Source organism: Mesoplodon densirostris, chromosome 16 (assembly GCF_025265405.1).
Source record: "Mesoplodon densirostris isolate mMesDen1 chromosome 16, mMesDen1 primary haplotype, whole genome shotgun sequence".
NCBI lineage: Eukaryota > Metazoa > Chordata > Mammalia > Artiodactyla > Ziphiidae > Mesoplodon > Mesoplodon densirostris.
This window is the reverse complement of record NC_082676.1, coordinates 63,441,276-63,466,236: the sequence shown is the minus strand read 5'-3', so window position 1 is coordinate 63,466,236 and position 24,961 is coordinate 63,441,276. Positions and strand designations below refer to the sequence as shown.

At 52.4% G+C, this 24,961-nt stretch overlaps 1 protein-coding gene across 1 annotated transcript; it reads right to left on the bottom strand.

Moving 5' to 3' along the window:
- Nucleotides 1–1,526: 1,526 nt before the first annotated feature.
- CDIP1 (cell death inducing p53 target 1) lies at nucleotides 1,527–24,139 on the bottom strand. The gene is made up of 5 exons (XM_060078839.1): nucleotides 24,042–24,139; nucleotides 3,172–3,277; nucleotides 2,883–3,038; nucleotides 1,869–2,142; nucleotides 1,527–1,747 (listed from the first exon to the last, which is right to left on the bottom strand). Exons 2-5 carry the CDS (start codon nucleotides 3,254–3,256, stop codon nucleotides 1,636–1,638), a joined length of 627 nt encoding a protein of 208 aa, XP_059934822.1. The 5' UTR covers nucleotides 3,257–3,277; nucleotides 24,042–24,139; the 3' UTR covers nucleotides 1,527–1,635.
- Between the last annotated feature and the right edge of the window lie 822 nt (nucleotides 24,140–24,961).

Genomic DNA, 24,961 nt, shown 5'->3' with positions numbered 1-24,961 from the left:
CCCCAGTAGCCTCAACCCCAGTGGCTCTGTCTTGCTTAAGGGAGTGAGGGTACCTCCCTGCAGGGTGGGATGACCCTGAGCTCTAGCTGGGGGTCTCCAGCTTGCAGACCCTGTGGGTGGATGCGTGGTGTAGAGGCGAGTTACATGCTATCAGTAAGGCGGCCTGACAGAGCCATGAAGCCAACTTCCTGGCGCAGTCACAGCTGGAATCCTAGGGCTCATCCACACTGGGCTCTGGCGGGTTTAATTAGGGACTGAGATAGCAGTGTCGTCCCTGGATAGTCGATTTGGCATAAGCACCGACACCCTGAGGACTCAACCCCCCACCCTCTTTCCCTCGCAAAAGAAGGAAGCCAGGCAAGAGAGCAGAGGCCTCGGGCAGGGGAGTGAAAGGGCCAATTTAATGAGAAACTATAAACTGAGACCGGCCACGATTCACAGTGACAGGAGGCCATGCAGTGGCAGTGCGAGACCAGGAGGGGGCGGCAGCAGGATACAGTGGTCCACGTGAGCAAGTTCACAGACAAACCATTCAGGAAATAGACAGTGTGGGCTCACGCCCAGGTCAGGGCTAGTGTCCACCAGGGCACTTGTGCCACTTGTGGCTGCTCCTTTCTCGTCCCCAGCCTGTCCCCCGTCCAGTGCTGCAGCTGCTTCTGCTGCAGTGCCCGCTGTCGGAGCGAGCACAGTGACAGGTGACAGCAAGCCAGCCAGGGCAAAGGGCGCAGCGCTTACTGGGAAGAGGATCCATGGAGAGTGCACCGCAGATCTGAGTGTGCCTGCAAGGAGGCCCCTCCTCTCTGTCACCTCTAGTCCCAGCTGGGACACACCCCACAGAGGTTGTCCCCACATGCAGCAAGGACATGGTATACACAGATGGGCTAGGCTCCTGGGCATTTCTTCTGGCCCTAGCAAAGACCAGGGTTCACAGAGGTGTGGCTGGAAAGGGAGCTGGGCAGGGGCCAGAGGAGAGTCCCTTCTTGGCAAGCTAGGGCCCAATCTCTTACCCCATGGCCTGGAGGTGTGCCAATGTCCACATTACACCAGGTGGCTTCTGGGCACTGTTAAGAGTTCCTGAGTGAGTTCTGAGGGCCAGAGTCATTCATTCTGATCATCATACCTGCCTCTAGCACTCCAAAAACAAACTCAGGCCTGCCTGGGTCTGTCCCCCACTCTCAGCCCAGCAGATCAGACATGACTGTGGCTACAGGCTAGGCCCCACTGCAGGCCCCAGGTCTAGGGAACCAACCACTGCTCTGGCTGCTTTTGGTCCCAGGAAGACCCAGGACTGAACCTGTACCTGGTTCAGAAATGGAGGAAGAGACCCCAGCAGGGAGACCATGTGACATCATTTCCCACTCATCTTTCTGATCACAAACACCAAGCAAACCAGCAGCACACAAGCTCAGTGCCATCCCCCTGCCATTTGTTGACCCTTGGCCTAAAATCCAACAGAATTTTTGCCAAAAGAGTCAGATGCTCAGGAAAGGGCAAGGCGAAGAGGACAAGACTTCCAGGGGACGGACTGGTGGAACAGCTTCCACCCCCAAGTGGGAGCAGGGAAGTGAGCCACTGAGCGCGGGGAGCAAAGCACAGGGGGCCAGACTGACAGTGGGGAGTCCAGTCCCGGCTCCGTTAGCAGAGGCGCTTGTACGTGTAGATGTAGGCTTTGCAGCTGGGGCACGTGTGCGTCACATCCTTGAAGTCGTTGATGAGGCAAGGGATCAAGCAGCAGCCCAGGTCACACCTGAATCGGAGACGGGAAGAGACAGGGAGGCCTAAAGAAAAGGCGCCGAGGGCCGGGGCCTACTCCAGCGTGGTGGTGGGTGGGCTCAGCCTCCTCACACAGCAAGCGCTATACCACTTACCCCATGAAGCAGCAGAAGAAGCCCAGCACGAAGTTCATCAGGCCAATCTCGTAGGAGATCTTGGTGGTGATGGCCTGCTGGCAGTGGGGACACACCGTCTGCACGGGCGCACCCTCAAAGATCTCTCCCTGCAGCACTGTCACTGTGGTGGCAGCCCCTGAAGGGACCAGGACCGTGGCCGTATGGCCCCCAGGGCCAGGGTAAGGCCCTGGCGGGTAGGGCCCTGGTGGGTAGTAGCCCATGGGTGGATGGGGGCCTGGAGGAGGGTAGAAACCTGGAATGACACGGAAGATGGAGCAAAGACAGATCACTGCCTTGCCACCTGCCCCATGTGAGAGGTGAGCACAAATCCCTGAGGCCCCCAGCACCCAAGGACATAGGGTGAAGCCTTGGGGACCAGGCCCTGGGCCAAAGTAACCATCCACATTCCCCCAGCGTTTCCTGCTCCCTGTCCCATGGGGGCCAAGACAGAGAAGCTACTTGGCCCAGCCAGATAGGGCAGAGAGCTGGGAACAAGGTCTAACCGCTCCTCTCCTCGGTCTTAGCTTGATGCGTTGGCTCCCTTGCCTCTGACACACAGGGGACAGAGCTGTGCTCAAGGACCTTGACCACAGGAGGGAAAGCCTTGTCTCTCACCAGCCTCTCCTCCCCACCAGCATCAGGTCTTACACTGTGGTGCCAGGGGCCAGCCCACCTGACCAGGGCCCTTCTCCAGCCTGTGTAGTCTCTCTGAAGAGCTGCTGGGTGAGCAGGATCCCAGGCCTCCACCATGGACTCAGGTTCCTGGCAGCACCTCCAGGAGCCAGCCCTCCCCTGGCAGGGCCCGGGACATCTCTGGCCCACAGAACCTGTACCGTGTTCTAGGGCACCTTCCCATGTCCACCGTCCAGACCCACGATTGGCCCCTCGCCCTTAAACACCCACACAGATAGGCTACCCACTCGCAGCAAAGGCTGGCTGGCAACCCAGGTGACATGCTGGGTGCTGGGCTAAGTGGATTCCTTTCCAGCTTACCTGGAGGCATGTAGGTGCTGTCTGCATTCATATGTGGAGGGATGAAGCCAGGCTGGGGCATTGGGTGACCCGGTGGCTCATAGGGTGGGGGGCCAATGTCTGCAGGGGGCAGTGACATGCCCGGTGGGGGCTGCATCACAGCTGGGGAGGTGCGGCCTGGACAGAGAGTGACACAGAGGCAGGGAGAGGAAGCTCAGAGGGCTCCAGCCATTGGCGGAGGGCTGCTCCAGGCACCAGCTCCTAGCAGCTGGAAAGGGCAGGAGACAACAATCAAAGCGCTGAACCCTACCTGGGGTGGGTGGAGCTCCACTTTTCTCCTCCAGAAGGGGGGCTGTGGGGCCCCCAGGGTAAGGAGGGGGCGGCTCATTCGACATCTTTGCTGCTGCTCCTGGACCCTGGAGGACAAACCGAGATGCAAAGTATGCTCCCAGCCCGCCACCCCCAGCCCCGCACCGCCAGTCAGGCACTGGTCTGTGATGAGGGGCTGCAGCGCGAGGTGTGTGGTCATCCTCAGAGCCGCCCCTGCTGAGCCCAAGCACACAGGGCCTCCTGTGGCTCCTCCTGAAGGTGTCCCCTGCCCCAGGGCTCAGGTCACCTTTCACTCCCCTCCCCATAAATCTCCATGCTTGTGATGGGCTGGGACCAATTCCTTCGAGAGAGCAGACTGGGCTCCCTGTAGGCCCTGGAGACGCCCCACCATTGCTGAGGTAACCCAGCCCAGAGCCACCATCCTCCAACCTCCAGAAATTACCAGCTTCAGGGGTCACCCACACTTCCTTTGTGAAAGCCAGAGTGGGGTGGCCCTGGGAAGGGGACAGAACCCAGCAGCTCAGGAACCTAATCTAGGGGTTCTCACAGGGCAGTCTGGTCACTGGTCCTCTCCTCCCCTCCAACTTAGGGAGCACCAGGCTGGCCTCCACGCCAGGGCACTGTGGCCTGCTTGTGGGAGGGGGTCTGGGAGAGTTTTTACCTCCAATCCCAGGTACTCAGAGGAGACAGGCAGGTGAGGCTCCTTCTACTGCCGGCCTGGGCAGACACACAGGGTTCTGGGGAGCTGTTTCAGGGGGAGAACAGGTAGCGCCCTCAGCAGTGGGGCAGGGCTGCCCTGGGTACCTGGCCCCACGCAGCCATACTCCCTCAGCACTGTATGTCTGGTGTCTCCCCCGCTGCCCAGCTCAGCGCCGTCCTGTGTCCCTACCCACTCCTCAGCCCCTCTTCCCTTCCCCACGGCTGCTGTCTCCTCAGGGCCATGGCCAGTCCTCTGTCCACTCCCCACCAGGCCCAGAGCAGCGCCCCCATGTCCACGTGCCCTGTGGGAAGGAATCAGAACCAAGGGCGTCTCCCCACAGCAGCAGCGCTGTTTTGGTCGGGGAGTGGATGGGGCGAGAAGGAAGGAGGTAGCGTTGGTCATTTCCTTCACAAGGTCCACTGAGCACCTGCTGCCGGGTACTGGGGGAGAAGCAGGGGAAGCAGGCCATCCTCCCGCCCCTGAGTCTGCATTCTGTGTCCTTTCGTAAGATACTTCCTTCACTCTATTCAGCAGCATAAAAGGCTAAAAATTAACAGCATTTTAAAGTGAGACTCATTTTTTTAAACTGATATAATATGAACTAGAAAAAAAAACCTAAACAGTATAAAAAATACATACAGTGAAAGCAAGTCTCCTAGTGTAGCTCCCTCCTAGAGCCCATCAATGTTAAGTTCAGAATGATGTGGGGATGGAGGGCCCCAAACAATCCTGCCAGGGGAGAGGGAGCCTGGAGTCACAACGTTTAAATATTAAATTTAACAAATCAGTGGCAGGGCCAGAGGAACTGAGTCTAAGCAACAAAAGTGAAAAAAGGTACAATCAATTTCATCAAAATTTAAAACTTGTGCTTCTAAGGATACCACCAAGAAAGTGGGAAGACAGCCCACACAGTGGAGGAAAATTTTTACAAGTAATGTATCTTGTCAGGGACCTGTACCATTTAGAATATATAAAGAACTCTCCTAATTCATTAACAAAAAAGATAACCCAGTTTTTTTTAATGGGCAAAAGGATCTGAACATACATTTCTCCAAAGATAAACAAATGCCCAATAAGCACATGAAAAGAACCTGAACACTGTTAGCCAAAAGGAAAATGCAAATCAAAACTACAAGGTACCATTTCCTACCCACCAGGATGGCTAAAATGAAAAGGACAATAACAAGTATTGTGTAGAGAAACTGGAACCCCCAATATTGCTGGTGTAGCCGCTCTGGAAAACAGTCTGGCAGTTCTTCAGAAGGTTAAAATAGAGTTACCACATGACCCAGCAATTCTGCTCCTAGGTATATACCCAAAAGAATTGAAAACTCATGTCCATACAAAAACTTGTACAAGAATGTTCATAGCAGAATTATTCATAATAGCTAAAAAGTGTAAACAACTCAAGTGTCCATCAACTGATAAATGGATAAACAAACTGGAGACACACACACACACACACACACACGTATCCATACAGTGGAATATTATTCAGCCATGAAAAGAGATGAAGTACTGACACAGCTACAACCTGGATGACCCTTGAAAACATTATGCTCAGTGAAAGAAGCCAGACACAAAGGACCCCATATTATATGATTCCGTATATGAAATGTATGGAACAGGTAAATCCATAGGGGCAGAAAGCAGATTCGTGGTTTCCAGGGGTTTGGGGGGCTGGCCATAGTACGGCAATTACGGAGTTCCTTTAGGGATGATGAAAATGTAAAACTGACTGTAATGATGGTTGCACAATTCTGTGAATATACTAAAAACCACTGAATTGCACACTATTATTTAAAATATTTTAATTTTTTGGCCACGCCCTGCAGCATGCGTAATCTTAGCTCCCTGACCAGGGATTGAACCTGTGCCCCCTGTATTGGAAGCACGGAGTCTTAACCATTGGACCGCCAGGGAAGTCCCTGAATTGCACACTTTAAATGGGGAAATCGTATGGTATGTGGATTTTTGTATGTCAATAAAACCTATTAAACTGAAAGAAAACAAAATTGCCCAACCTTATCACCCTAATGCAGCCAGTCTCTGCATGTCCCTGCCAGTCTGTATGTATAGGCACCTATATTTTTATATAGTTGCCATTGTGACAAAGTTTTAAATCCTTTTAACATTGTGTCACATATATTTCCTCCATCTTGCAAGACTCCATGACCATAGATTTTAATATTTCCAAAAATGGGCCCATCACTGTTTACATGACCAATCCCTATTAAAGCATTTAGAATGCCCCTTATTACTTTCATAAAAAACTGGAACACCTTTGGCTAATGCTCTTTCCCTTTCTTGGATTATTTCCTTGGGTTAAACCTGTCAGAAATGAGACTATTAGGTCAAAGGGTATGGACACTTTATGCCTTTTGTGAAGGATGATGCTGATTTACAGTGCAAACTCTGAATACTACTGTTATTATGATTTGTAATGTTTTTTTTGTTTGTTTTTTTTTGCGGTATGTGGGCCTCTCACTGTTGTGGCCTCTCCCGTTGCTGAGCACAGGCTCTGGACATGCAGGCTCAGTGGCCATGGCTCACGGGCCCAGCCGCTTCACGGCATGTGGGATCCTCCCGGACCGGGGCACGAACCCGTGTCCCCTGCATCGGCAGGCAGACTCTCAACCACTGTGCCACCAGGGAAGCCCCTATGATTTGTAATGTTAAGATGACACTTGGTTATGTTTACTACTTTGATCACTAAGAGGGAGGACATCTTCCCAAGTGCTTATCAATTATATGCCAGCTCTTGTGAGTTGCTGCTTATAATTATCCTTTGAAGACATGGAGACCAAGGAAAGACAGGACCTGTCTGAGGTCCCATGGCTTATTAGAGGCTGAGCCAAGCCTAGGACCCTGGCGTGACTCTTCCACCCCCACCTGCAGGTGACTCCTCGTAGCACAGGGTCAAGAACAGTAAACAGCAGAGCCTCTAGGGGACGTCACAGAAGGTCCCTGTCCAGGGGCACTGGCTGTGCATGCTGGGCCTGAGGGCCCTTGCCCAGGCCACTGTCAGTGGCCACAGCCACCCCGATGGGAGAAAATGGCAGCTTTCCTTAAGGGGCTTGACTCGGGTCTGCAGAAAACTCTAATATGCTGAGTCTGTTAGAACCCGGGCTGGCACCTGCTGCAAACTGCCATGCTCCACCCATCAGGGATGCCTCTGGGGGTGGCTCACCAGGAAACTGGCGGGTCCTGGGTTGCTAAGCAGGCCAGGAAGAGCTGCACTGTGCTTGGCAAGGTGCTTGAGCACCTTTGGGTTTAAGAGGGAGCAACTAGCCCCTCCATGTCTGGGGAGCAGGCACACACACACACTTCTGAGGATGCAGGTGTGGCCTGCCTTGTCACCAAAATCTCTGGATCTAATTCCGTCATCTCCTAGAGCGCAAGAATTCACTCTGGAATCCCACCATCATAATGATGGCATAAGCCCTGCACACAGGGCAGAGGCCTCCCCTGGTGTCCAGCAGAACCTAGAGCAGGCACTGCTGCAGGACACTCATTCCACTCCAGGCCCTGACTACACCACGACCCAGCTGTTCCTGTCTCCTCCCCTCTCCTCCACACCCACACCCACGATGCAGCTGCCTTCCTGAACTGTGGCAGAGACTGGGGGGCAGGCCCCTCCAATACGAAAGAGAGGTTTCTGAAAAATGGCTCACAAAGATTTCAGGAATTCAAACCCCAGTTCCCCTAGTGCCTCCCAATATACAATCAAATGTGTGTGCTCCCACAAAACTGCATTGTCCAAGGTGTAATCAGAAACCTCAAGAATGCAATAATAATAAAAAAAGGCACATGTCCAAAAGCAGAAGAGTTTTCCAATAAAAACGCACACTGCTCAAGTTAAGCTACAAGTGCAAGCGTGGAATCTTATATCACAGCCCCGGCAACTTCACTGTTGGGCAGGTGCTGGAGCGTCCGTTAAAAGAGGCTCAGGAAGGGCCACAAGTTCCCAACAGAGGAGAGGGAGGCCCATGGTCCTGGGAGCTCGATGAAGCCAACGTGCAGCCCCTGAACCCCGAGACAGGCCTCTCAGCCTCCTGTTTAGATATTGTAGCTACAGACTGTGAAGAAACAGAGTTGTCTGAAAGCCGTCACGACTCTATCATAAACCCAACAGGAGCTCCCGGGGGGTCCAGAGGACATTACACAGCACACCCCTTTATGCCCTCTGGACTTGGTGGATGCAGAGGTATTACCCAGTCATAGTACTGATAAAATACAGATTCTCTGAGAAGAGAGCTAGAGATCCAGCTGACCGCTCAGCAGCTGGCCAGCCAAGGCGCTGACCCCAGCAGCACGTGGGTGTAAGGTGCAGAGCAGGGTGCCCAGGACCTGGGAGCTGACTCTACTCTGCCATAGGCTTCATGGATTTCCTCTTTAAGGAGCCTTAAATTCCTGCTTACCCGATTTCAGGCAGTTTGGGGGATGCTGGGGAATTTCCACTTCACCCTGGATGAAAGTGAAGTGCCACTGCCCCAGGGCTGACGACTCCTACTTTAGAAGCCACCGGCCTTGGAAGACGGAGCACTTTCGAAAAGCTGAAGTCTGGGCTGGAACTAAGCAGGAGCTGGAAATGTGTGCAGGGCAGAGGCTGGATTCCTAGGGCACCTGTAACAGGGCCCTGAAGACGGAACTGACAAAGGAGATCAGTGTCCCCTCCACTGCATTTTCAGGTTGAGGCCTAGCCTGAAAGGAATGTCCTGACTATGGCCAGGGCAGGGAGGCAGCGTGGGGCGCGTGACTGGCAAGCTGAGAAGGCGCTGTTGGGACTCGGATCCGCGCCGTGAGCCCACAGCTTCCTCAGGAGCAGAGGACGGACCAAGAGATAAGGGGGTGTCCAGAAGCTCTGGGACCATCATCCCCTACATGGGGGAGAGGAGAGGGAGGGCCTGCACCCTGTTCCACCAGGGGATGGAATGGGGCTACTTAAAAGCCACATCTGGCCTCTGCCCCCACAACCAACACAGTCTAGCACCCCCTGTGCTCCTTTGTAGGAGGGAATTATTCCGGTCACCCTAAAGTGAGATGAAGCCTGTCTCCACGTCTGTCTGTCTGTCTTTGGACCTACTCCCTGCTGCAATCTCATCTCACCTTCCCCAGAGCAGCAGGCACTGGGGCCTCTGGGGTAGGACACAGGGCCGGGCACCTTCTGCAAAGCCAGGTCTCCCCATGTCCCCTAGTGGAGTTAAAAGCACAAGACCTCCCGGCCCTGGGAAACGGCTCTGGCGTTCTGCTCTGCTCCCAGCTACTCGCTGTGCCCCGTGGAGAGCGCTGCTGTTGATCCAGGGCCAGAGCCCGGCCAACTGGCAGCAGCCTGTGGTGGCCCAGGTGGCTCCCCGGGGGAGCTGGGAGGGCCTGGGCCCGGGCCAGCAGGATACACCCCTCACTGGCTCAGCCGCTGCTGCAAACTCCATTCTGCAGTCAGTCTAAGCTGTCCGGCACACCACCATGGGGTGCCAACCCTGCCCCCGGTCCCCCCACCCCAGACAGTCTCTGCTGAGGAAACACATCCACACTGCCTTCTGGAGGAGGACTGGGAGGGCAGGGAGGGCAGTTTGGAGCTGAGACGCATCTGTACATGAGTGCAGGTTCCTGGAGGACTGAGGACAGATGTGGGGGACGAGACAGAGATGAAGGGAGAGGACACACCCAGAAGGAGACTTTCTGACATCAGTTTCCCCCCAGGGTCTGCTAGAGCAGCGGTTCTCAAACTTTTTGGTCTCAGAACCCCTTTACACTCAATTATTGAGGGCTCCAAAAAGATTGTTTGTGTGAGTTATATATATATCAATACTTACCTTACTAGAAATAAAAAATAAGGAATTGCTACAAGTATTTATTCATTAAAAAGATTAACTCATTACATGTTAACATAAATAAAATTTTAAAATAACTACTTTCCAAAACAAATTTAATAAGAAGGTGGACATTGTTTTACATTTTTGCAAACCCTTTAAAAGTCTGGCTTATTGTTAATAAGTCTACAAATAACAAATGCTGGAGAGGGTGTGGAGAAAAGGGAGCCCTCCTACACTGCTGGTGGGAATGTAACTGGTGCAGCCACTATGGAAAATAATACGGAGGTTCCTCAAAAAACAAAAAATAGAGCTGCCATATGATCCAGCAATCCCATTCCTGGGTATATATCCGGACAAAACTATAATTCAAAACAATACATGCATGCCTATGTTCATAGCACTATTCACAACAGCCAAGACATGGAAACAACCTAAATGTCCATCAGCAGATGAATGGATAAAGAAGATGTGGTACATATACACAATGGAATATTACTCAGCCATAAAAAAGAATGAGGGACTTCCCTGGTGGCACAGTGGTTAAGAACCCGCCTGCCAATGCAGGGGACACAGGTTTGAGCCCTGGTCCGGGAAGATCACACATGCCACGGAGCAACTAAGCCCGTGTGCCACAACTACTGAGCCTGCGCTCTAGAGCCTGCAAGCCACAACTACTGAGCCCATGTGCCACACTACTGAAGCCTGCACACCTAGAGCCTGTGCTCCGCAAGAAGAGAAGCCACCACAATGAGAAGCCCGTGCACCACAATGAAGAGTAGCCCCTACTCGCCACAACTAGAGAAAGCCCGTGCACAGCAACGAAGTCCCAATGCAGCCAAAAATAAATAAAATTAAAAAAGAAAAAAGAATGAAATAATGACATTTGCAGCAACATGGAGGGACCTAGAGATTATCATACTAAGTCAAATAGAAAGACAAACACTATATGATATCAATTATATGTGGAACCTAAAATATGACACAAATGAACTTACCTATGAAACACAGACTCATAGACATAGAGAACACTTGTGGTTGCCAAGCAGGGTGGGGGTGGGGGTGGGGAGGGAAGCACTGAGAGTTTGGGATTAGCAGATGCAAACTATTATATAAAGGATGGATCAACAACAAGGTCCTGCTGTATGGCATGGGGAACTATATTCCATATCCTGTCATAAACCATAACAGAAAAGAATATGAAAAAGAATGTATAACAATTTGTATGGCAGAAATTAACACAACACTATAAATCAACTATACTTAAATAAAATAAAAAAGTCTGGCTTAAGAGAAGGCAGCTGGATGCTCATATCTTCTTCTCCATCCAATCTGTTGTGATGTTTTGGTTAAAGTATGAGAAAATCCAGCCTCCCACAGTAAGTAGCTGGAAAAGGGAAAGGTATCTGAGTAGTCTTCTCAGCTAATTGTGGATATTCTTCAACACTACACCCAAACCTGACAGGTGGTAGTAGCTTCTTTTTTTTTTTTTTTTTAATTTTATTATTTTTGGCTGCGTTGGGTCTTTGTTGCTGCATGCAGTTTCTCTAGTTGCAGAGAGCGGGGGCTACTCTTCATTGCGGTGCATGGGCTTCTCATTGCGGTGGCTTCTCTTGTTGAGGAGCATGGGCTTAGTTGCTCCGCAGCATGTGGGATCTTCCCGGACCAGGGCTTGAACCCGTGTCCCCTGCATTGACAGGCGGATTCTTAACAACTGCGCCACCAGGGAAGCCCGGTAGTAGCTTCTTAAAGGTTAGTTGCAATATGGAATCTGAATCTTTAACAACAAATTTTTCCTATTACATTGAAAATCATTGGGCTACCTTGTATTTGGAATGGATCTTTTACACATGCCCCGTTTTATAACAGCATGCATGGGTCATTTGGAAAATAATGGTCCACGATTATGAGCCCTGATTATGTAGATCTAGCAATGTTAACACATCTCATTATAAGATATGCCTCCCTCAAAAAAAATCACATTGTTAGTATCACCACCAATCCCATCAGAAGAGTCTTTAACTGCTGGGAAGCTGTCAAGCTCACGGTGGCAGATACAAGTTTTCCAAAATTCTGACATTTTCACTTGAAAGCTCAAATTTTATCACTGGAAACAGTAACAAATTTATCACTGGCAACTTATACAAAAACAAAAGGTCAGTTGTTTTCCTTGAATTAGCAGGCTCACTTTGTTCATTTTCAAGAAAATGTCTGCTAAATCCCCAAGTCTGAATAACCATAGTCTGTGTGTCAGTTGTTTTAAATAAATATGGAGCTCCATGAAAACGCTAGTTCAGCTCACAGCTCAAACAGCTGCACACGTGCTTCCCCTTGAGGTCTCCAGCATGCTTCATGTGCGTCCTTTCATCACACAAAACATTAAAAAAATGTGTACTCAAGGGTCCAGATAATAAACTCAATAATTTTTACTGCTTTTTCTTAAATGAAACTGGCGTGAACAAAACCACAACAATGACTAGCACAGCTGGTGCCACGCCTTGAGCAGAGCTAAGTCCTGCTACTGTTGCACCGCCAATGCTAATGCCAACACAATGAAAAAGGCAATATAACCAATAACGTCTTGGTGTCCTTATAAACATAGTTCTGACCTTCAGCCCCTGGAAGGTCTCAGGAAGCCTCCAGGAGACTGCACGTCACCTTTCGAGAGCTGCCGGGCTAGAGGAACCCCCAAGCCGGTAAGAGGGTACCTGCAGGCAGAGCAGGGTCAGGGCCAGAGGGACCGAGAGTCCCAGGACCGAGAGTGGACTGCGCCGGTGAGTCTCTGAGCTGGCTGTTTGTCACACCGAGGCCCCACCCCAGGGACATGCTTGCTGCAACGTGCAAGGCTTTAAGGAGGCATCAGACTAGTTCAGACTCAGCTCCACCACTTTCCAGCTGTGTGACCTCACTGAGCCTCAGTTTCTTGGTTTGTAAATGGGGATAATCATGCCTACCTCTCAGGGTTGGAGCAAGTTTTATAATAAACAGTGTAAGCAAAACACCCAGAGCAGTAGCTTGAGGCTGAGAACACAAGAACACTGAATAAATGGCACCTGCTATTGTGGTCAATTACTGTGAACAACTTCAAACGGGAAGGAAAACAAAACAGGCACTGACGCCTCTGCTATGGCAGCTTCTGCTCCCACAGGAGCAGGGATCCTGGTGTGCATTCCCCCAGGATCCCGGGGTACTCGTAATCAAGCCCAGCCTGAGCGGCTCAGCCCAGAAGAGGTCACTGCGGCACGGCCAAGTGGCGGCCAACTGCTCTGTGAGCCCCTAAGACAACTTCTGGAAAGGAAGAGATACTAGCAATCATCCTAAAGGGCCACTGCTCCTTCCAGGCGACTGCCCTGGAGCTCCATGGGCTACAATGCCCCGGGAAGGGCACTCTGCCCAGACCCTGGCATCCACCCGAGACCCTAGTGGCAGCAGCTGCAGGGCCGAGTTTCCCACAGCCGGGCTGGCCTGCCCACTGCCTCCCGCCAGAGGAACTCACCCCCCACCCTCCGGCAGCCATGGCACCAGGATGCCAGCTGGCCTCAGAGGGGCTCCTCTGTCCCCAGGAGGCAGGTTCCAGGCGTCTGGCCAGAGGGGCTTTGGGCTTTGCCGGGGAAACTGAAAGGCAGCTTTCCGCCTTGCCCACAGCCTCGCATCTGCTGAACCAAGGAGGCGCCCACTGCTCTGTGAAGGGTGGAGGCTGGGGGTGAAAGCCAAGCGCCTTGGGGGGGTCCCCTGGGCCCACCCAGAGAATGGGGGAAGGGGAGCACACTCAGCCTCTGCTGAGCAAGGGGGCCTGGCCCACATTGTCCACACCCCGCCTGCCCACTGTAGAAGCTGCGTGGACCATGAAGGACCAGGCAGCGTGAGGTGTCCCTATGGCTGGGGGCTTATTCACCAGGGATGGCCACTGACTCCCTGGGCGACGCCACATACTGTCCTGTTCTCCCAAGTTGCCAGAGGTGGGCTTAAGGACAGTCTGTTTGGTGGCCACTTAACAGAGGCCCTCGGAGGGGGACGGCACTTCCTCTGGGAATAACCAACCGTCTGTTGGTGCTGATCATTGTGTAGCACCTACTTTGCGCTGGGCACAGGCTGGGAAGTGTCAGGGAGTGAGCGGCTCGGTCCCTGCTTTCCAGAAGCCCACGACTGAGTGGGGGAGACAGGAGTCAAATACACACCAGAAACACCAAACCTAAGTACACAGTGAAACCAGTGGTGTACAGGGAAGTACACTGTGAAAGTACCAAAAGATCAGACCCGTTCCGGGGGTCAGGGAGCAACTCTCCAAGTAAGCCGGGGGGAGGAGGTGGGGTCAATGAGACTAGCAGGCAAAGGAGAGGACGGGACAGTGGCAGGACAGTGAGTCACAAGGCCTCAGGAAGGAGGCTGCGCCTGCTGTGGGTGGCCAGACAGCAGCCTGGAGCCATTGAGCCTCAGGACTGTTTCAGGGGTACGAGGCGCAGGGGCTGCCCTGCAGCGCACAGACCTCAGGTCCCCACAGAGGACCTGGGCCAGTAGGCAGGATAAGGACCTCAGGCCACACAGCCCACAGCAGCACCCCGGCCCTTCTCCTCTGAGCAGCCACCCCCCACCCCACACACCACCCCCTCAACTCAGCCTTCAGGAACAAAGACACTGACTTCCTTTCTAGACCGGCAGTAAAATTTGAAGAGCGCCACCGATGGATTGTATGACCCTATATAATCTCTCCACGCCTCGGTTTCCCCACCTGGACCACAGAACTCCATTTTTATTCAGGGCAGCAGTATCTTTGCTAAGATGTTCTCAGCCCTTCTTACAGTCATGTGACCATGTGGCTAAGTTCTGGCCAATGAGTCACAGTAGAGTGACATATGTTCTTGTTGGAAGGTGCTAAAAGGGAGCCACCTCGGCTGGGAGATGGAGCCCATGTCCTCAGGCCCTCGTGCCTGCTGCCAGGAAGATGGATGTGAGAGCCCTGCAGCCGTGCTTGACCACGAGGTGACCTTGGGAATGGAAGCTGTGCTAAGGACAACTGAAGGTGCCCAGGCCCTGGATGACCATGGAGATACCATTCCAGCACTGAATGGACCACTTCTCTCACCGATCTTGTAGTGAGAGAGAAACAAGCTAACTTGTTTTCGCTGGGGTTACTGTGAGTTTCCTAGTAAATGCAGCCAGACCTCAATATCAAAGAGAAACAGAAAAGCTAGTTTTCCAGTAATTCTCAAATCCAAGGTAGCCAGAATCTACTTGTGATTGGTAAATTTCCAGTTAGTTATTAACAAGGAAGGAAAACAAGTACCATTAAAAAGAAATAGTGCTCCTTGGGCCTGAAGGTATGTACACAAGTGGTCCATCATTGAAAAGCTCCCATTAGGACTTCCCCATGCCTTGGCTTCCTCTAGCTCACACTGCCTTGCCGAGCAGGCCCCTAGGCTGCCAAGTTCAGCCCTGGCGGCACTGGAAATCCTGAACTCAGCCCCTTTTCCATTGGCCTTAAAGATGCAGGCAGGACAAGAGAGACAATCCCTCCCTCAGATAGCATCACTGGTGGCTGCAAACCATTTATTTTAACGCTTGAACCTGGGTGTATCTGATGCCTTGGGAATTCTAAACACTTCAAAACAAGCTAAAGACATGGAAAAGACCAGAAAGTAGATCTGGTTCTCCCATCTGTCTGCTCTCCTCCCACCCAGCCCTACACTCTTCTCCCTGATGAATATCATGGCTCAACAGAGCTGATACATCAGCCTAAGCCGATGGCCCCAAATACCACAGCCTATGCCCTTCCCCGGGGAGGCTTGAGCACTGATGTCACAGGCCAAGCAGGAAGGGCAGACTCCTCACCTGCTGATACCCAGGCACTAGGTCCCACCCATCTGGCCACCTAATGTTCCAGAGTCTCAGTTTTCTCATCTGTGAAATGGCAGCAGCCGTCCTTGACCCACCGAGTTGTGATGAGGCGTAAATGAGGTCATGGATGAAGAGCACGCAGCTCAGAGCCTGTCACATAGTGTTCAATAAACACAAATCATGGTTTGCATAAATACAAATAGTTGTATTTATGGAGACGCAAGCAGAGTGTGGGAAAAGGAAGTATACAATAAAACAGAAAAGAGAATACATTGGTTGCTCTTAATCAGAAGCAAAATCAAAAGGCAGATAGGACTCAAAGAATGGTTCTAAGCTAAAAAGTAGTAAGACTTCTAGGAACTGTGATGATGATGACAATCATAAATGCACAATTTACATCATGCTGAATTCTGGTCAGGGCCGTGGCAAACCACTCTGACTCCCCATGACAGAGGCAAGGGCACTTGGGCCACAGCAGAGTGGGTTCATGCAACTTTTCTGGAGGACAATCTCACTCCTGTACATTCTTTTTAACACATTAATTCCATTTCGAGGCATTTGTCCTAGAAATAAATGAACACATGAGCAAAGGTTCACATGTAAAAATGTTTCTATATATCAACATCTTGATGTTCAACCAAAGGGACTAGTTACCCAGGTGGTTAACCTAACGATGTAACTATATTCACTCCCTCAAAATGATGTGGATCTACCTTTACTGACATAGGAAGACGGACTTGATAGAGCACCACGTAGCATGTACAGTGCGATCCCTTCTCAGAGAGACGTGTGTATTTACATGTAGATTACACACCAAATGTTAAGGGTGGTTTTTTCTGGATAGTGAGATTTTGGATGATTTGTTTACACACACACACACACATATATAGAAACTTTTTATTTCTGTGTAGTTTCTAGTTTTTACAGGGTGGGCAGCTCCTTTGGTTGGTTCCTTCCTCAAAATGCTCACTATAACTGTGTTATATTTATGTGTATTCCTCCTCAGTCCAGAAAAGGTGTCTCTGACCATAATCTAGTTCTGTCTGTAGGGAAAGAAATGCTCCAAGGAGCAAACCCAAGGAATGGGCTGTTCCCCTCTCATGACTTGGAGTGGGCTTTGCTTCAGTTTTGTAGGAATTTGGTAACACAAGTCAGTTCTCTATACCAAGTCACTTCCCAGTGCTCCAGTAAAACTGAAGGTCTAGACCTGTGGAGCTGGGACATAAAGGCCATCTAAGGTAGTTCTAGCCTCAGAGACCCTGCCTGGAGAGCCAGCAGGAAGTCACCTGGCAGAGGAGGCAGGTGAGAAAATCCCAATAGACACATGACAGAACTGAGACTGACAGCATCACAGGGCTTGACCGAGGTCACTAGCTGGAGCTGGTGCTGGGAGCATAGGACTCCTCCTGCCCTCTGAGCCGCCTCCCAGGCAGGACCAAGCTCAGGAGCTTGGATTCTGCATGTTCTACCGCTGACACAGAAGAAGGAAGTACAGAGAGGAGGGGGATGAGGAGCAAAGGGCAGAAAACAGATGCAGCTGCAACCACGAGTGGATAAACAAGTCATCTGCACCTGCTGGACAGGCGGGCTTGGTAACCAGAAGGCTGACTAATTTTAGAAATGCAGTGAATCTAAAGAACCATCACTTAGGCAATGAAAGTGGAACCCTGAAAAGAAAAAGTCCTTAACTGTGCCTTCGTTGAGCTGACACAAAATGGAAGGCAGCTGTGCTCACCACTACACCACCTACACGAGCTGGCACAAATGGGCAGTCTTTGGATTGACTCTCTGGTTATCTGAGATCAAGATACACCATCCGGATCCAGGAAAAAGCTCTAGGGCCTTAAGTGCAGCCAAGCCACGTGGCTACTACAAGGTCCCCATCCAGCTGTAAGAGTCTTATTTTGGACACAAAGGCCTGCTGGCCTTGCTGGCCCAGGAGAGGAACTCAGCCTGCAGCTGGGCCTTGCCCAGGTCCCCCCATTCCACTGGGGGTGGGGGAACCTCTATGCTCCCAAGAGAATGGCTTTGCCTTTCTGCCCTCATGAACTCCAAGTCCCGTAGGTACTGCTCATTTTCCATGAGCACAAGGAGGGAGGGCCTCTGCATCATTTAAGTCCCGCCTGTTGCAGGCAGTCTCTCAATTCTTTTACACTAAGCACTGCTGGGTGAAGAACAGCAGCTGCAGTCAGTCCAGCATGGCACGCTTCTAGAGGTCACCTGGATGGAATCAGTGAAAAGAAAGAAGCCCAAAGCCAGCAGACACCTAGCAGACCAGTAATTATTCCTGGGGTAGGGCCTCACAATTGCAATGCTTAGATGTGCCGTAAACACCCTGTGAAAGGGCACACGGTAAGAAGCTGCGTACAGAACTGACGAAAAAACCCAAGAACACACTAACAGTACAGGGATACTCTCCAGTGGCAACGCCCCTACGTGTAGCAAGAGGCGCTCACATGACTGGCACTGACAATCCAGAGGGGCTAGCGTCCAGGACAAGGACACAATGTCCACAAAGGTGAAGGGGAAGAGCCGGAAAAGTGCCCTGGGAAACCTGAGTGGGGAACACATCTAATCAGCATGTGAAATTACACTCCATGAAACAGTATATGGAAGTTGAACTAAATTCATATCACTCTAAATGGACATCTGACCCAAAGAGCTGGCTTGTGCCATTTGGGACAGAATTATTTTGGATCTTCTCTTTGAGGAAATGAGAGCTCACGCTGTATCTGCGGTTGCCTTATTTTCGGCCATGTGCGTATTTCTCTATGTTTCATACATCTAGAGGCCACCTTCCAGGCCACAAGTGTCTCTAGGGATCACCAAGTCCAAGGTCTCAGCTGACATATGTTTGGTCTTCAGACATTACTAAGCACCCATGAAGGCAGGCCTGAGCGCGGTGCTGCAGACAACAGTGGGCAAGACGGCCGCGCCTGCCCTCCGGCTGCTCCCTGACGGGGAGCCTGGCCCAGCTGCTCAGACAAGAGTCGAGTCTCAAACCAGTGCTCCTTCCCACTGCAGCTGGCTCAGCCCCATCTCTCATCTCACACATTTTCCAAAATGTTTCTCAAAATTTTGCCTAAGCAGAATCTTGAACACCCAACAAAGTGCTTCACGTAGTGGAATTCCATTGTGTGAGCGTACATGGATTTCACTGCACCCAGGACAAAAAGAGAAACAAGTGAAGTGAGCTGACCAGTCCCTCCCTTTCTCCTGGAACAGAACGAGGGCTCCTGCATGCCTCCCCTGGTGCCACCCAAGGCCTCCACAGGGCACCAGGACCGGAGGCCTCTGCCCTGCCGGCTGACTGCAGCCCTGACCACTGCACGTTCACTAGGGAATTCAACTCTACGCATATCTGTGTTCGCCGCTCCAGGGAGGATGGAGCACACACAGACCACGGGCCCTACACCTCAAGGCTTTACCAGCCAGTAGAGAGATGGGACATCTGAAGGGCAGACACATACACGATTTTATTCAACACACAAACAGCCAGCACGCATCTAGGCCCTGAAGATGGGGGAAACTGCAGTTTTCATGTCACAATCCAGTGGGGGAGGGGCTGTAAAACACAGAAACTGGTAAAATACGTTGTATGTCAGCCAGTGAGGCGCACCGTGGAGGACAGAGGAGCAGGGAAGCGAGGGCTCCTCTGAGCGGGAACCTTCAAGCAAAGACTGGACGGAGGTGAGGCGAGAGCCACAAGCCGTGTACACGGCTGGGGAAAGGTCCTGGGGAAGTGCAGCTCTGCGCAGAGGCCGGGAGCACGTCCACACGCCCGTGGCTGGGCAGGCGGCTGGGCAGAGTCGGGGCAGGAGTGAGATGGAGGGCTTCCCGTGCTGTGCCTGGGCACTAACGTGGGTCCCCGAGAGTCCTGAACCCTACAGTGCTTGGCCCCCACCTCCGGCGGGCACAGGTTCTTTTTGGCCAGTGTGACTGGGACCGCAGAGAAATGGGCCCCGGTGTGGCCCCCATACTCCCCAGGCAAAGCAGGTAGACAGGTGACCCGAGCTCGCCTGAGCTTGCCTCCATGGGGACAGAAACCGAGGCCTGCCCCGAGTGCCAGAGCTGAGAAGTGGTCACGTGAGCAACACAGAATTCCCCTAGCTCTGGGATTAGCCAATTTTATTCAGCAGAGCCATCACTACCCAAGTTTGTTTGCTTATTCTTTCTTTCAAGTGACTACCTGTTTGAAAAGACTTAAGATTCCTGACTCTTTAATTCAGCCAACATTTTATAGGCCCTCTATAGAGGCCACTCACCTCCCTGGTCCCTGCCCTCAGGGAGCTGCAGATCCAGCTGGAAAGCCAGCTCACACTTGAAAAAATTTTGCAAAAGATACCCAGCAAAACCCAAATGAGAATATGTGACAGTAGGTGCTCCAGGTGAGAGAGGGGGCAGTCTGTGGGTGGGGGCCCTGGGAAGGCTTCAGGGACCAGGTGGGCCCTAGGTAGGCCCCGCAAGGAGGTGGGCAGGGGTTCCAGGACTGGAGCAAGAGTCACTAGGAGCAAGCGGGAAAGAACTGTGGTCAAAGGCCCAGCCTCTCCAGGCAGACCGGCAGCTCCCAGAGGGCAGGGGTGGTGTTTGGGGACAGTCTCTCCACAGCCCCAGGCAGTACATCAAATATCAGCTGACCAGTTGGACGATAACACAGCCTGGCTGATACTCCCAGGCAGCAGCTCTGTCCCCCAGCCCGCAGGCCCTGCTTCAGTTAGCAGTACCCCTGTCCCCAAGATGGACGTCTGAGAGATGTTCCAGAATTGTCTCTGCCCCTTAAAACTTGACCTGTCAGCAAGCCTTGTGAATGCCATGGTTCACAAAGCTCTCAGAGCTCATCTACTGGTCAAGGTTCAAGGTCAAGGTTTACTGGTCAAGGTTTAAGGGGAAAAGTCTGGACTTGGCCGTGTGTTCCAGATCTCTCTACCACACTACACTCCAGCCACCCAAGACTGTAACTCGCCCTTTCCCAAACAAACCAAACCCCACCCCCACCAAAGAACCTTTCCACCGACCATTCCTTCAGACTCCAGACCCTCTTTCCAGAATATGGAGCCTCTCCTGTAATTCCCTGTGGTGGGGATCCTCTGTCTCTCACTCTTGTCACCCCACTGGAGAACACTGGGACTCTCCCCTTCATTTTCCTGGGACCCAGCTCAGTCCCTGCCACCGACCTGGCAGGTCAGTGAGGGAAGGCTTCCCATGCTGTCCCTAACCCACAGCCACTGGGCCAGAGCACAGCCTGAGCCGAGAAGCAGTGTGCTGGCTTCCCGATGAGAGTGCCAAAAATCCAGACAAGAAAAGAAACCCTTTCTTGAGTCCCAGTCGAGTCCAGGGAGCAGTTTTCACAAGGGGGCCGGGGGAGCCCCTACTTCCCTTCAACCCTGCTGTCCCAGGAGAGCTGGGTTTGGGGCTCGGCTCTGCCATTATTTGGCAACCCTGGACAAGTCATTTGGTATTCTGGCTGCTTCCTCAGCCGTGAGACTCAGAGGTGCCTGAGCTACATCTGCAGAGCTGACACTGCATGCAATGACAAAACACAGGTGAGAGTTCTGTCCGGTGGGAACAAAGCACACACAAAAGGCACACACTGCAGACAAAACTTCATTCCCTGCTGTTTCCCCAACTTGTAAGACTATTGCTCTTAATGTTAATTAGAACTGTGACAACCGTTTCACGTCTTCCTGAAGTAATAACAGGTTAGAATTCTCCTCAAGCCCCATCCAGGGAGACCCTTCCGCTATTCCCTACCTACTTCCACCTTCCCTGGCCTCTGTTTCTCCTTGAAGGAAAAACACAGACACTGAAACAGATCTGAGTTTAGACTGAATCAACACATATTGAACACATTATGTATCCAGCACCTTCACAATTTTTACTGGACACCTCCTTGTGGTAAGAACTGATGGTCTGGATCACCCAGTGGACAGACCACACAGGAGCTCACAGCACCCACAGATCAGGAGTACCAAAAAGGTGATGAGAAATGTTTTCTGGAAAAATGATCAAACATTACCAAAAACACATCACAACCGCTTTCACAGAAAGATCAGAACGTCAGTGGCCTTCCTTACCCTGCACTGCATGGTTTCGTGCTGTCTTCAGTCTAATACTAGGGGCCCCTAATCCTCTCAGCGCTTCCAGCAGAGACAGGCCTTCATCTGGGTGTTGCTCCTCACCTACCACAGATGCAGCAATTGAGGGTCTGGAAGGGCAAATGACTTGTCACACAGCTTGGAAGTGACAAAAAGGCCTCTAGCGTGGCCTGCCCTCTCAGGGCGAGAGGCTCTGCCTGCCACAGGTCCCAGGCCCGGTGCCCCCTGTCCCCTGCAGCACTAAGTTGCACTGCAGCCTCTATCACCTCCAGGGGAGATGTGTCTGGGAGAGTCCTGACTATGCAGAGAAGAGAGAACGAAGACCTTTGTGGGGTCCTAGAAACCGGCACATTTCCATTCTGTGCACTCCATTTCCAAGTCCCTCTGTGGGGCACAATAAGCCTCATGCCACCACTGCCAGCCTGGCTCTCCTCCTCTCTCCTCCCCACTAAGGGCCGAGCTCCCACTGCATGCTGCCCTCTCACTGGCACAACTGCCTTCCTCCTCGTAAGGGCAGAGACATCAATATAAGATGCAATATAAGATGCCATGACTTTAACTGCCACACTTCCCTGTGTCCGATATGAGTACAAATACATCCGTGCCCTTTGAATGGTGTTTCTGAAAGTGGAGACGAATTTTCACAGGACCTGTCTCTTCTCTCCCCTTCAGACCACTGAAGAGGGTTAGGGTTAGTATCTGTGGCTATGGAATAAAGTACCTGGGCCCAAGGGACTCGGAGCTTGTTCACTGGGCTACGGAGCCCTGTGCCCCTAAGGCTTTAGAAAACACACCAAACCAGCAGATTCAAACCAGGAAAGCTTATAGTGTAAAGAGCAGGAATGGCTTGCAAGCTGACGACTTACATCAGTTCCTGCCAATGCAATGTGTGGGGCGACCTGGCCATCGGGACACATCCCATCAGTTCCCACTCAAAACAATTTTGTTCCCTGAAGTATCATTCTATGTCACACAGTCCATGTTTTTGCTCTTAAGGTGATTCTAGAACCATGGCCTGCTGTTTTCAAATCTTTGCAAGCACACATGTAAAGCTCTTTCTTGGTTCCAGAGGCCCATCCTATAGAAAAACCTCCAAAGTCCTCAGCTCCTCAGGGACGGGAGACAGAGAGAATGACTCTCAAATATGCAGTCAGTTAAAAAACAAGAAGAATTGTAAGACTACTTAATAATATGCATGTTTAACTATATAGGGGGGTATAGACCGATATCTGCAACTTACTTTGACACACATAAAAACAAAAAAATCAGATGGACTGCTGAATGGTTAGATTTGTGATAAAGTACAATAAAATGCTGGACATTCTAGGTGGCATTCACTGTAGAATTTCTTCAACTTTCCTGTACGTTTGAAACTTTTCATAATTAAAGTTTGGCAGAGGGCAAGGCAGAGCTGGCGTGCTTCTCCCCACCAGACTCTTAGATCAGCCCTGAGGGAAGAAAGAAAGCACGGAGGAGCAAGGTCACACTTGCTAGGCATTGCCCTGCCCAGCAGCCCACAGGACACACATGAAACTGGTATAAACGCTATGCTCAAGGTCCATCCTCCTCACACTAAGACCAAGGTTCTCAACCCCAAATGAGCCCGAGAATTATCTGTGGAACTTATTAAGTAAAGTCCTGGGGCACATCTCATAACTGCTACATCTTAACCTCTGGGGGTGGGTCCCCGGAATCGGCCCTTTTAACGAGGGCCCCGATGACTCTGATGCAGAGGATCTTAGGCCCATACTGGAGAGACTTATAGCCTCTTGTTCCTTACCTGACACCTGTTGAGAGGCCTCCTGGGAACATTTAGAGGAAAGAAAAAACACGCATATCCTTAAATAAGTCAAGTGCCCAAACCCGGGCTCGCATGACGCCATGAGTTCAACTACACCAAAGTCCTCGATGGCATGAGGTTGGGCCCAAAGATAGGCCAGGTCACTGCCTCCACCCCCGGCACCGGCGTGTGCGGTCGAGAGCGGGCGCAGAGATTTACAGATGCAGGCAAACCAGGGCGCGCGGGGGAGGGAGAGCCGCGCGGGGCCCGCCTGGCCTGCCAAGGTCACCACGGAGCTCAGCAGAGGCTTCTTTGTCGCCGGGACCCTCCTCCCGACCCCCCTCCTTGAGGAAACGGCCCCTGCGGAAAACCTGGGATGGTACTTCCCCAACCTTCCCTGCAGAGGATGTGGGAGGCGTGACAGCGGGATCCGAGGAGCGGGCCGGCAACCCTCGGGGCACCGAGCCCGCCGCCCGCCGAAGCCTGGCTAAGCTGTCACCGCAGGCCCGCGGGTGGCCGGCCAACCCAGCGACGGTACAGCGTCAAAACCCCAAGGCCGCTCTGGATCGCATCAGCATCCTGGGAGGAGGCGACCGGCCCGCTGCGCCGCCCCCGGGGTCCCTTTACCTCGAGAGGCCGGCAGCCCAAGGCCGAGCAAACGCCGAGACAGCCCGGGTCCAAGCGCTCGGAGGACAAGACCCTCAGCCCCGCAGGGCTTTGCGCGCACACCCCCCCCCCCACTCGCCCAAACGCCTCTGGGAGATGTAGTCCGTTCTGGTGCCCGAAACGCGCTCCGCGGGCCAGCGGGACCACAGTGCCCGGCGTGCACCGCGCGGGCGCCGCGGGCGGGGGCGGGGAGGGGGCTGCGCGGTATGAGGTCGTACCCCTCCCCGCACGGGCCGCGAGTGCCCAGCCCTGCTCCCAGGGGTCTCCGCGGGAAGCCGTCTAGAATGGTCGAGGCGACTCACCGTCGCCGCGGCAGCCGCGGCGGCCGCAGCAGCAGGAACAGCCGCCTCCGCAGCTCGCAGTCGCGCGTCTGTCAGAAGGAGGCGGGTAGACTTTGGAGCAGGGCCGAGGCCCGTGGCGTCACAGCGAGGGGTGGAACCATGCGGTCGAAGGAGGGGCCATGAGGTCAGTGCAGGGGCGGGGCCTCGAGGCGGCACGTGACTAGCCCTGGTGACTTCACGAGAGCGGGAGCCCTTCGGCCCACGCGAGGCACGTGGCAGGGCGTGGGGTCTTTGTCAGGTGAGGGAGCAATCAAGGGAGGCCCTGTTAGGTCTCCCTCCCGGCCCGCCAGACCCCGGGTGTGCACCAGAGCTAGGCGCACCTTTCTTCCTTTCAGGCGCATTTGTTCGTTTATTCCACAAATAAATATTGGGTTTAGGTGCTGGGCATTATGTGGACATGACCAGGTGGAAAGATTTTAGTTGCCTGATGTGGCGGTTCCAAGCAGAGCTTAAATGAGACAACACTCCGCCTTTTCCTTTCAGCTCTCGTACTGTTAACAAGTGTTAGTGGGCATTTTTAGTGCCATATTTTTCGCAGTT

Excerpts from the sequence above, each read along its gene's own strand:
- CDIP1 (XM_060078839.1), bottom strand. The coding sequence starts at position 3,256 with ATGTCGAATGAGCCGCCCCCTCCTTACCCTGGGGGCCCCACAGCCCCC. Across the intron at positions 3,039-3,171 it reads TGGAGCTCCACCCACCCCAG|GCCGCACCTCCCCAGCTGTG; the intron begins GTAGGGTTCAGC and ends CTCTCTGTCCAG. Across the intron at positions 1,748-1,868 it reads TTCTTCTGCTGCTTCATGGG|GTGTGACCTGGGCTGCTGCT; the intron begins GTAAGTGGTATA and ends TCTCCGATTCAG.